The sequence below is a fragment of the Anopheles merus genome, chromosome 2L (genome assembly GCF_017562075.2).
Source record: "Anopheles merus strain MAF chromosome 2L, AmerM5.1, whole genome shotgun sequence".
NCBI lineage: Eukaryota > Metazoa > Arthropoda > Insecta > Diptera > Culicidae > Anopheles > Anopheles merus.
Genome location: NC_054083.1, coordinates 843,991 through 856,643, shown reverse-complemented (window position 1 = coordinate 856,643; position 12,653 = coordinate 843,991). Strand labels below are relative to the sequence as shown.

General features: G+C 45.0%; 1 protein-coding gene across 1 annotated transcript; it reads left to right on the top strand.

The window, feature by feature from the left end:
* The first annotated feature begins 736 nt into the window (after positions 1 to 736).
* Positions 737 to 1,583, top strand: LOC121594818. The gene is made up of 2 exons (XM_041918518.1): positions 737 to 1,498; positions 1,551 to 1,583. The coding sequence occupies exons 1-2, from the start codon at positions 737 to 739 to the stop codon at positions 1,581 to 1,583; spliced, it is 795 nt and encodes a 264-aa protein (XP_041774452.1).
* The last annotated feature ends 11,070 nt before the right edge of the window (positions 1,584 to 12,653 follow it).

Below are 12,653 nucleotides of genomic sequence, written 5' to 3'. Positions count from 1 at the left end.
TAGGCAATCCGCTAGACGGATCTAAAATGTGTATATATTGGTGACAGACTTAGGATTAGAATAGGATTAAGGTGTTAGTGAATTGTAAATATGTATAATAAATTAGTCTTAACGTAACCACCGCGATGTTTGGAAGTGAACCGATCGATCCGAAAGTGAATTGGTTGTGAGCTAGAGAACATTTGGTCCTATCGAACCGGATTTGGAAATTGTGTTAAGTACAGTCACAATTTATAAAGCGTGGATGAAAAGTTTCGGTAGAAAATCGTTCGGCTGTTTTGTGATTCACTCAAACATGTTGATGGTGCGGTGACCCTTGTCAAACAGGGATAAAGGAAAGTTAAGGCCAACGTGGGACAAGAGCGGACTAAAGAAAAAAGAAGAAAAAAAAAAGCAATTGCAAAGACGTTAAAACGGACTGTAAGACGAGATTGTAATATTATACGAGTTTGATTCTGTGCACCTTGTGTGAAATTGTGCGAACTACAGCTTGGCTTAGTCGGTCATTGACCAGGAGTTTAGGAACAGCCATCGCGATTAGAGAAGTGAGTGCGCAAAGTGGTAGCATTTGTGTTCGTGTGAGTGCTGGTGAACTGTGAAGTGCGTTGAGTGAAGGTGCGCACGCAGCGGTTTGGCTTGATAGGTCATTGACATTGTAGGGTTTAGAAGTAGCCATCGTGATTCTCGTAAATTGATAGCGTTTGGATTAATAATAAAGTGGTTTAAATAAAGCAAAATGCCTGCGGACAAAAAGGTTACGAAACTAACAAAAGTGTATAAGGACCGCCGTACGTGGATGGAAGAATTTGTGGATTTTGTGGATAACTATAAAGATTCTGAACAGCGGGTAGAACTACAAAGTCAATTGAAAGCGTTAGAAGGAGCGAAGGATGCGTACGAAGAGGCGAGGGAAAATTTGCTTATTGAAGATGAAGAAGCAGATGAAGTGCAGATGCGAAGTGATAGAAGGGATTTCTTTAAAAAGTTTCACCGTGTGAGAGGGTTTATCATGGATATGTTGAAGACTGATGAAAGTGTGCAGCCGATCGCAAGTAGCACGATGGCGAATACGACTACAGCGAGTGTTAAAATGCGTTTACCAAAACTCGAGCTTCCGACGTTTGATGGTAACATTACCCAGTGGGTAACGTATAAGGATCGTTTTGTGTCTTTAGTGCATGATGTGGCTGAGCTACCGGATGTAGCCAAACTTCAGTACCTTTTAGCTTCGCTGAAGGGAGAAGCTGCACTACAGTTTGAGCAGGTGCCGCTGGAGGAGAAAAGCTACGCGTCAACCTGGGACACCCTGTTGCAGAGATACGACGACAATAAGCAGCTGCGAAGGGAATATTTTAAAGCACTTGTTCAGCTGGAACCGATGAGTGCCGCAACGTCATCTGAATTAACCAGAATTGTTAACGAAACACGACGACTGGTTCAAGGAATGAAACGGCTGGAAGAACCAACGCAACATTGGAACACACCGCTCACGACACTGGTAATGTACAAATTCGATAACACCACACTAATTGCGTATGAACATTTTGCAGTGGAAAACAAGACCGACACCTACGACCTGTTGATGGAATTCTGCGAGAAAAGGATACGAATTCTAAACAGCACAGCGCTTCATAGCATCGGTGTGATCGGGACAAGGTCAGCAACAAAGGCATACCAGCGGAATCGTTTGCCGGACCAGAAGATAAACAGATTGCCGCACTCATATGCTGTCACATGCGCCGCCCAGTCTTCATACAATGACAAAAGGGTTTGTCCAGCATGTAAGGCAAATCACCTCTTGTTGGAATGTACGACGTTTGAAGGTATGTCACTTTTGCAACGGGAAGGGTTGGCGAAGAAACACAAGTTATGTTTTAGCTGCTTGAAGGGGAACCATCAAATAAGATTTTGTCGGAACGAGAGTAAATGCAGTCATTGTCACGGCAAACATAACACGCTGCTTTGCAAACGACAGGAAGCGATCCAAGTGGCAGCACAGGCATCACAGGTAGAGCAGCTTACACCCAATGGAGAAGAAACGACAACGATTAATGCGACAACCAGAGTATCAGGTAGAACTAGAAACATGGTGTGGTTGTCAACAGCACTGGTATGGATACGCGGAAGTGATAATGAAGAGTTACCAGCTAGGGCGTTGCTAGATCAAGGATCGCAGTCTAACTTTATTACTGAACGACTGGCACAACAACTAAAATTGAATAGATTGCGAATGTCCAGACCGTTATCAGGAATTGGTGCAGTGGCAGTTACTGCAACCAGTATGGTTTCTACCAGCATTAGATCGCGTGTTTCCGATTTCCAAGCAGGATTGCAATTTTTGGTGTTACCGAAGGTTACATCCGACTATCCGAGTCAGATGGTAGAAGTCAATCGATGGAACATACCATCAGGTATAGCCTTGGCAGATCCAACGTTCAACAAGCCAGAGCGAATTGATATTCTAATAGGAGCCGGCTTGTTTGCAGAGTTGCTGGGTGAAGGAAAAATAAGGTTGGCGTCATATCTTCCTCGATTGCTCGAAACAAAGTTAGGTTGGATTGTCAGCGGGAAAATGACAGAGGCTATTGAGGACAATTTCAACGAAAGCATTGCGGGATGTGCGATAGATGATGAGTTTAATGCTGCAATGGAAAGGCTAGTAAGATTGGAAGATATTCCTGAGGAGAAGATTTTGTCAACAGAGGAGCAACTATGTGAAGAATGGTATGATAAAACAACACGACGAAATGAAGATGGGAGATATATAGTACAGTTGCCAAAGAAGGACAACTATAAAAGGGAAATAGGAGAATCATATGAAATTTCTCTAAAACGATTCGGAGCAGTAGAGCGGCGAATGAAGAGGGATACATGCTTGAGCGAAGAATATCATAAGTTTATGGATGAATATCTTCAATTAAGTCACATGACAAAGGTAACCGATGAGAGGAACAAACAGAGTATACGATACTATTTACCTCATCATGCCGTATGGAAGCTAGACAGCACAACTACCAAGTGCAGGGTCGTGTTTGATGCTTCGTGCAAAACAGACAGTGGAAGGTCTTTGAACGATATTTTGTTGACCGGACCTCAATTGCAAGACGATCTTGTCTCTATTTTATTGCGCTTTCGATTTAACAAAGTTGCAATGGTAGCCGATGTGGAGAAAATGTATCGGCAGGTGTTAATAGATGAGAAGGATCGAGAACTGCAGTGCATTTTTTGGCGATCACATGAGTCAGAGCCAGTGGGTACATTTAAACTAAACACTGTCACGTATGGAACCGCATGTGCCCCGTACCTGGCAATAAAAACGTTAAGGCGAGCCTTTGAAGATGGTGAGAGTGAATTTCCGGCGTCAAAACGATGGTACAACGATTTCTACGTTGATGATTTGATTTCGGGTGCCGAATCTGCAGATCAAGCAAAACTAATACGACAAGACGTGGTCGAAATGTTGGCAAAGGCAGGATTTAAGCTCCGGAAATGGGCTTCAAACATGGTAGAAGCATTAAAGGGAATTCCAAAGGAAGATCTAGCCAAGACAGATGTGCACGTATTAAATGTGGGAGAAAGCATGGTCAGTACATTAGGAGTAATATGGGAGCCGAGGACGGATATAATGAGAGTACGAGTTCCTAGCATCATGTTGTCATCCAGTGCTACCAAGCGAAATGTAATGGGTGCGATCGCTAGGATTTACGATCCTCTGGGATTTGTGGACCCCGTCAAAATGGTGGCAAAAATCTTTATGCAGAAGTTATGGAAGCTGAAAGATGTTAATGGAATTTCGTGGCCTTGGGATAAAGAGTTGCCGGAAGACTTGTGTCGAGAATGGACAAATTTTGCAACCCAACTTCATGTGCTGCAAGATGTAAAACTTCCACGGTTGGTGTGCTCGAGTGAGACGATAGAGTATCATATATTTTGTGATGCATCTGAGCGTGGATATGGTGCATGTTTGTATGTGCGAAATGTAGCCCCGTCGGGAGCAGCGAAGGTGCAGCTGCTGATCTCTCGATCCAAGGTTGCTCCATTGGCAAAGCGTTTGACCATTGCGAGATTAGAGTTGTGTGCAGCGCTGTTAGGAAGCCGTCTATGGGACTTTGCAAGAAAGGGGAGGCTGCGTGGAGGGCCGTGTTTCCTATGGACTGATTCTATGACAACATGGCATTGGATCCAGTCCCCTCATCATGTGTGGAAAACGTTTGTGGGCAATCGCACGGCAAAGATCCAATTGTTGACCGCTGGATGTAATTGGCGACATGTACCGGGAGTAGACAATCCAGCCGATTTAGTGTCGAGAGGATGTGAACCATCGCGATTAATCAATAATGCGCTTTGGTGGTCGGGGCCTACTTGGCTATCAGAAGCTGAAGAAAAATGGCCAACATTGCCTGAAGCAAGAGCAATATCAACAGGCGAAGAACGGAAGGTGGAGTTAATAGCCTCTTCAGTCAATGAAGAGACATTTGTTGACTGGTTGTTCGATCGTTGTTCATCTTTCGCTAAGCTTCGGCTAATAGTAGGTTACTGCTTAAGGTGCCTACAAGGTGTGCGAATGCGATCAAAGAGAGAGTCAGAACAGCATGGATCTTCAGTAGTTCAATACGAGACGCTAATCCTCACCACAGAAGAACGTTTGCGATCAGAGCGGGTATTGTGTCGACTAGCTCAGAAACAATGTTTTGAAAAGGAATTAAATTGTCTCACAAGTAAGAAGGAAATTCCCCAGTCATCTCCATTGAGAGGATATAAGCCATTTATCGACGCAGAAGGGATCATTCGGTTAAATGGAAGATTACAAAATGCTCACATGGGTATAGATGCAAAAAATCCAATAGCTGTGCCAAAAAACCATATGTTGGGAAAAATGCTGGCTGAACATTATCACCTAAAACAATTGCACGCTGGAGTACAAACAACTCTGACTGCGATCAGACAACGATTCTGGATATTTGGGGCAAGATCGATAGTGAAAAAAGTATGCCACAAATGTATTAGGTGCTTTAAATGTAATCCAAAGGGAGTGGTTCAACCAATGGCCGATCTTCCTGTAAATCGAGTAACAGAAGCAAGACCATTCGCGATATCGGGGGTGGACTATTGCGGACCTGTATGGATCAAGGCACAACATCGAAGAGGAGCACCGACAAAGGCATTTGTAGCCGTTTTTGTTTGCTTTGTAACTCGAGCCGTTCATTTGGAATTAGTATCCGATTTAAGCACTCCAGCCTTCTTGGCTGCACTCAGGAGATTTGTTGCAAGACGAGGGCTGGTGACGGAGCTGCATTCAGACAATGGAACCAACTTTAAGGGAGCAGCAAACGAGCTACATCAATTATATGAAATGCTATGCTCGCTAAAGCATAGAGAAGAGGTTTCAGCATGGAGTGCGGAAAATACAATCCAGTGGAAGTTCATCCCACCTCGTGCCCCACACTTTGGTGGATTGTGGGAAGCTGCCGTAAGATCAATGAAATTTCACTTAATAAGAGTTCTTGGAAATGCTTCAGCATCGTACGAAGACATGACCACTTTACTTACAGAAATCGAAGCGTGCTTGAATTCGAGGCCCATTACCCCACTGTCAGATGACCCGTCGGACTTTGAAGCGCTAACCCCAGGGCACTTTTTGACGGGATCTCACCTGCAGCACGTTATAGAGATCGATGTGAAGGACATCCCAGATAACCGTTTAAATCATTGGCGGTTGGTCAGAAAACGGTTGCAGCAGTTTTGGGTCAGATGGAAGACTGAATATCTTCAACAGCTCCATGCGAGAACTAAGTGGCATGGATCTGTAACCGCAATCGTGCCCGGTATGTTAGTCTTGTTACGCGAGGATAATGTACGCCCAACGAAATGGCCATTAGCAAGGGTGTCAGAAGTCCATCCAGGGAGTGACGGTGTGGTACGGGTAGTAACATTGCGAACGTCCAACGCGAAAGATATCAAGCGACCAGTAGTTCGTATTTGTATTTTGCCTAACCAGTGATCGTCGAAAAGGTGAAAAGGAAGTAGCAGTTAGAGGAGTGATTGATAAAATATAGATAATGAGTACAACATACATATATAATTATAAGTGGTGGAGGAATGCATAAGAGAGGGATCTAATATTTAAAACATCAATTTATGAAATTGATGTGAGATATGATGAATTAAGGTATCGGCAGATAAATAAGGAAATTCAATGAAGTGGGTAAAAATATGAATTTTTAGGTGGTCGGGAATGTTTGCGCCTATGAGTAGGCAATCCGCTAGACGGATCTAAAATGTGTATATATTGGTGACAGACTTAGGATTAGAATAGGATTAAGGTGTTAGTGAATTGTAAATATGTATAATAAATTAGTCTTAACGTAACCACCGCGATGTTTGGAAGTGAACCGATCGATCCGAAAGTGAATTGGTTGTGAGCTAGAGAACAGTCGGGTTGCTTACTTTAAGTAACCGATTTTTTTTTTGTTTTCCATCGGGTAAACAAATAGTTGTATTGTTTTCGTTTAATCCTGAAAGAATTAATGCGTCTTTTGTCATATGAGAGGTTGCTCCGGAGTCAAGGTACCATAAACTTGTTGAATTGTAAGGGACACGCAAAGTGGACTACCGAGTGGACTGATTTACCAAAAGAAAAAATACGTCTGTTCGCTTGTACGCTTAATGCAGGAATGGTCTTTATTCAGAGTTCAATGTGTGTGTTGCCCGATTGGCAACCATTCGGTGTTGCCTGATAGGCACTTGTCGTGTCAAGCTGAGAAGTTCAACACTCCTCCTCAACACTGAATGGTTTTATTCCGATCGCTTCCCTAAGTTGTCGAAGTTTCACTGCTTGCAACGGTTTGGTAAGCAAATCAGCTTGCATGTGTTCAGTTGGGCAGTACTGCAGTTTCACGATGCCGTCCCGAACCATATCCTTCACGAAATTAAATTTCGTATCGATGTGCTTTGCTTTGCGTTCGGCTCGGTCTCCTTTAGTCAGCGCAATGCAACTTTGATTGTCTTCGTTGACCAGAACTGGACCATCCAGTTGCTCGCCAACATCCGCCATCAGTTTCAGGATCCACTTTACTTCCTGTAGACACTCGGCAAGGGAAACATATTCGGCCTCGGTGCTAGATAGTGCCACACACTTCTGCTTATGACAGCCCCATCCGATGAGCCCGCCGCCGAACTTAAACACGAACCCCGAATTGGATTTGCGGTCGCTCTCGTCGCCTGCCCAATCGGCGTCCACAAAACACTCCAGCTTTTCTCCGCCGCTTCCAAGGTACAATACACTATCCAGTGTGCCCTTGAGGTAACGTAGTATCCGTTTGGCCTCGTTCCAATCTGCTTCTGATGGATCTTGCACTCTCCTGCCCAGAATGGCTGTGGCGATAGCAATATCGGGTCTGCTGGTCACTGCAGCGTACAACAGAGCTCCTATGAGACTTTGATACGCTTTTGGCGAATCCAACTTCCTGCCATTCTCCTCCTTTCGTTTTAGGAAGCCGGGATCCATCGGGTATTTGGACGGTTTAGCATCCAACATGCCAAAACGCTCCAGAACTCGTTCCAAATAAGCTTGTTGGTCCATACAGTTACACCCATCGTTACGCCGAATTCGTATGCCGAGAAAAAATCTTAGGTTACCCATGACGCTGATCGTGAAATTCAGTGTCAAGACGTGGACCACCTCAGAAAATTCTTCCTCCGTGTTACATATGACGATCATATCGTCAACGTAAATTAGAATAAAGATGGACTTACCCGCTTTTTCGCGTATGTACAAACATGGGTCCGCCGTTGATTGGATGAAACCCATAGTTTTCAGTACGTCGTCGATCTTCGTATTCCAGACACGAGCTGCCTGCTTGAGCCCGTAAATGCTGCGATGCAGCCTGCATACTTCGTTCGGGTTATCGCTTTCGAATCCCTGTGGCTGGCGCATAAAAATCTCCTCCTTGAGAAGACCATGTAGGTACGCCGTCTTTATGTCAACGTGCTTCGTTAACATCTTCCTTTTACTCGCCAGAACCAGCATCGTCCGGAAAGTAATCTGCTTTACGACGGGGGCAAACACCAGGTCGTAATCCGTCCCGAATTTCTGGCAGAAACCCTGCGCCACCAGCCGTGCTTTATACCGAACGAAATGACCGTCTTCATCCGCCTTACACTTGAAGATCCATTTCGACCCGATAGCCTTCCGGTGTGGCGGCAGCTCCGCTAGCTCCCACGTTCCATTTTCCTGATGGGACTGCATTTCTTCTGCCATCGCTGTTTTCCATTCGGCACTCTGAGGACCGGATACAGCTTCCTTATACGTTTTTGGTTCTGCTACACTTTCCTTCACCAGATATACTTCTTCGTCATATCTTGCCGGTGGAACGCCAGCTGTCGCCCTCTGTGAACGACGAACGGGAGTACTCGACACCTCCGGCACTGCCTCTGGCATCGCCTCCGGTATCGCATCCAGCACCACCTCCGGCACCGTAGCTACAGCTTCAGCGTCGTCATCGTCCCACAGTCCGCGAAGCAAATTGTTATCATTGTCGTTCCAAAAACCTTGTGGCCAGCCATCGTCTGAACAATCCCAACCGTAAAATTCAGATTCGGAGATTGTATCATTGGCCACGTTAGTTTTAGCTTCCCGTTTCCTTTCATCGAGAGACCACTCGATTTCAACGCTTTCAGTCGGATTATCCTCTATTTTGGGATCGCCGTATGTCTGCTCCTTGGATCCGTCATCAATCTCAAGAAAACGGACATCCCGACTGATTTGAATTTCTCCCGTTTGAGTGTTTAGCATCCGATACGCCTTATGCTCGCCGGAATAGCCGACAAAAGTCATACGCTCCGCCTTGACGTCTAACTTTTTTCGTTTCACCGACGGAATCAGTACGTACCCAACACATCCAAACAGTCGCAGGTTGGTCAAATCTGGTTTTCTGCCGAACCAGATCTCGAATGGCGTACGTTCTACTGCAGCAGACGGCAATCGATTTTGCAAGTAGCAAGCGGTATTGACTGCTTCCGCCCAAAATCGCTTATGCATACCTGCATCCCGAAGCATACACCGACCCATCTCCGTGAGCGATCGGTTCTTCCGCTCTGCAACTCCATTTTGCTGGGGTGAATATGCTGCAGTAAATTCCATCTTTATCCCTTCGTCCGCACAGAACTTCCGAAGCGCCTTATTGTAGTATTCTCCTCCCTGATCGGAGCGAATGATTCGCGGTTTCCGGCCAAATTGGTTTTGAACCAATTTTACATACTCGCGAATCTTATCCTCGGCCTCCGATTTCTTTTTGAGAAAATAGACGAAAGTATACCGACTATGATCGTCTATTAGGGTCATATAGTAACGGCATCCCCCTAAGGTCGTTTCCTCCATTGGGCCGCACACATCACTATGGATTATATCCAGCACTTCTGTCGAGGTTTTTTCCGCAACTGGTGGAAATGGCGAGCGTGCCATTTTGCATTCGATGCAGCATTCGCAGGTCCAGCGGATACCGCAGTCGACCACTTTTAGCCCCGACACCAAATCGCGCCGCTTCATTTCACCGATGACAGCTGGATCCCTGTGCCCAAGACGACGATGCCAAGTGTGTTGGCAGTTTTTCGTGTGCTCCTTTACCACTGATTTCATCACTCGATCCTGTGCAATTCGCAACCAATACATATCGCTCACTTTATCCGCGACCGCGACGACCGTATTTCCGTAAACGAGCTTGCACCCGGTGTTGTCAAAAACCGCACGCACACCTTTTTCCGCGAGTTTACCGATTGAAATCATGTTTCCCTCTAGCGTAGGGACATACAACACACCCCGTAGCGTGATTTCAATTATTTCACCGTTTTCGACCGCACACTTGATCAGGCAATCGCCAACGCCTTCAACGCGATTTTCGCTGCCATCCGCGACGGTAACATTTGAACGCAAGCTTTGTTCCATTACCGTGAACGCGCTTTTGTCACTACACATGTGCGAACTTGCACCCGAGTCGATTAGCCACGACCGATCGTTACCGCGAATTTCAGGCTGACGAACCATGAACGTGAACGAACTTGTGTCGTTTTCGCGCACTGTTTTCACTTGTTGTTCTTTATTCGGCTTAATCTTTTTCTTCTTTTCACCTTCCCCGCTGCTCTTCCGATTCAGGAACTCTTTGCATTCTCGTTTCTTATGGCCAGATTGACCACAAAAGAAACACGCGCCTGGTTTTGCTTCACTTTTCGCCTTCAGCACTCGCTCCTCCTGCACCTTTCCGCCGTACAGCTTCTCACTTTCGTCGATCAGCTTTGCCCGCACAAGATCCATCGTTAGCTCTTTATCTGAACGACTTTCCAAAGCTGTGGTAAGTGCGTCAAATGCTTTTGGAAGGCTCCGCAAAATCATGGCCACCTGCATGTTCGCCGAGAGTTTTTCACCCGAATTCTCCAGCCGAGAGTAAAGATCTTCCATGCCGTATAAAAAATCTTCCATATTCTCACCTTCACGATAGTTTGCGTTGCAAATCTCTTTCAGCAACGAAACTTTCCCGGTAAGAGTGGCTTTGTGGTGGTGTGCCTTGAGCGCATCCCATGTTTCTTTCACTGTGTTCTTTGTCATGATGAGATTGTGTTGGTTATCCTCAACCAACAAAGCAATGGTCGCCCGCGCCTTCGAATCACCCTCCGTCCACTCCGGAGTTACCGGTGTCGGCGCGACACCCGGGTCAACGTACGTCCACGTACCCTCCCGCATCATCAACATCTGCACTTTGAAAGCCCACGACCGATAGTTTCGGTTGTTCAGCCGGATGACACCCACTTTCGAAAAATCCATTTTTGCCTGTGCAAAAACCTTTCCCGGTTGGATTTTTTCTTTCACCACGAAAAAACACACGATTCCTTAACCGCACCGCGTACCTTCCGGAAATGTCCTATTTTTTCACGCCGAAAAAATAACTGTTTTTCCAAACCGCGTCGCGTACTTTTCAATTCAACTGGCCACACAGAGCTGGGCCCATAACCTGTTGAATTGTAAGGGACACGCAAAGTGGACTACCGAGTGGACTGATTTACCAAAAGAAAAAATACGTCTGTTCGCTTGTACGCTTAATGCAGGAATGGTCTTTATTCAGAGTTCAATGTGTGTGTTGCCCGATTGGCTACCATTCGGTGTTGCCTGATAGGCACTTGTCGTGTCAAGCTGAGAAGTTCAACAAAACTTACCTCTCCTCGACCCACAGCAGCAAGACACATTTCCAATTCTTCTTCTGGTCCACCAGCCATATTGGCATTTGATCTGTTTTCCTTATCTTACTGCATTTTTCTGCAGTCGCTCCCAAAAAGACCTTCCATCTTACAGTAATGACAAATTTTCTTTTTAATTTTTTTCTGATCCACTGATCCACTCGACACAAGCGCTTTTTCATTTAGTCCGCTATCTTGCATGCGTCGCCGCCCCTCGTCCAATAGCTTACCAGTCACAAAATCGACCGTCAGATCTTCGTCTGGTCGACTTTTTAAAGCAGTGATCAAGCCGTCGTATGATTTGAGCAAGCTAGAAAGCGTAAGAGCAACGAACGATGGATCCTTTATTTCTTGTTATGTTGTCACCTTCCGACATACGGGCAGCGAAAATTTGGCGCATTGTATGTATTTTTGAAGAAAATAATGCTCGTTCGTGGTATCCCTTCAAGCCGTCCCACATCTCCTTGGACGATGTGGCTTGCATCACATGTATTAGTTGTAAATCTTCCAGCGCTAACCCAGTGGCATTCTGCGCCTTCTCGTCGTTCGAGATCCAGGTAGCATTAGCATTTTCAGGCTTGGGATTAGTCACGACATCGAACAGCTTTTCTCTTGTAAGAAGGAGACGCATCTTGAATTTCTAGATACCATAGTTCTGGTCGTTTAGTTTTTCTACGTTCACTTTTTCCATTATAAAATAGTCACTATATCGATAGATAACGTCACTATATCACTATAACTTGATTTATTACGAGAGTACTGGGCCCATAAGCTGCTGGTTAGGCGGATGTGATATATCATATGATTAAACGAATGAGAAATTGAACGGACACAGAACACACCGACTCGGACTTAATTCACTGATCTGATTTATTCAAAGGAATGTACACGAGTGAGTGCGTGGAACAAACATCATCTCTTAATATGATGTGGCGTAAGTCACTCACCCTGAGTTCCGTTTCTCTCGCTCAACCTTCTCTCAACAATATTATGGCGTGTAAGTATTAATTTTAGATACATAAATTATGTGTTATCGTTGTACTGGACAACGTGCATCGAAATTTTAAAAAAAGTGTGTGTTTTTGTTTACATCCGAACAATTCATAGTGTTATACTGTGGTTCAAACACCCGCTAGGTAACGCTTGAGCTTTCATTGAGCTTAGATAGAATGTAACACGATTTTAGCTCTCAAGGACTGCTATCGAGCAGTGCTATGAGCAGTCAATGAGCAGTAACGCCTTCATACATAAATCGCTGAAAGTAATGCTCTCATGTTATTTGGGCATGGATGCAGGGACAAGCCGCCCAGATGATTCATGTGTTACTGCATTTCTCAATTTTTCCCTTCTTTTTTGCAGAAATCAGGTTATTTACTGAAATCGGATGATTATTTCTTGTTTAGTTTTTTATCCAACGATTATTTGAA

Excerpts from the sequence above, each read along its gene's own strand:
- LOC121594818 (XM_041918518.1), top strand. The coding sequence starts at position 737 with ATGCCTGCGGACAAAAAGGTTACGAAACTAACAAAAGTGTATAAGGAC. Across the intron at positions 1,499-1,550 it reads ACACACCGCTCACGACACTG|TGGAAAACAAGACCGACACC; the intron begins GTAATGTACAAA and ends AACATTTTGCAG.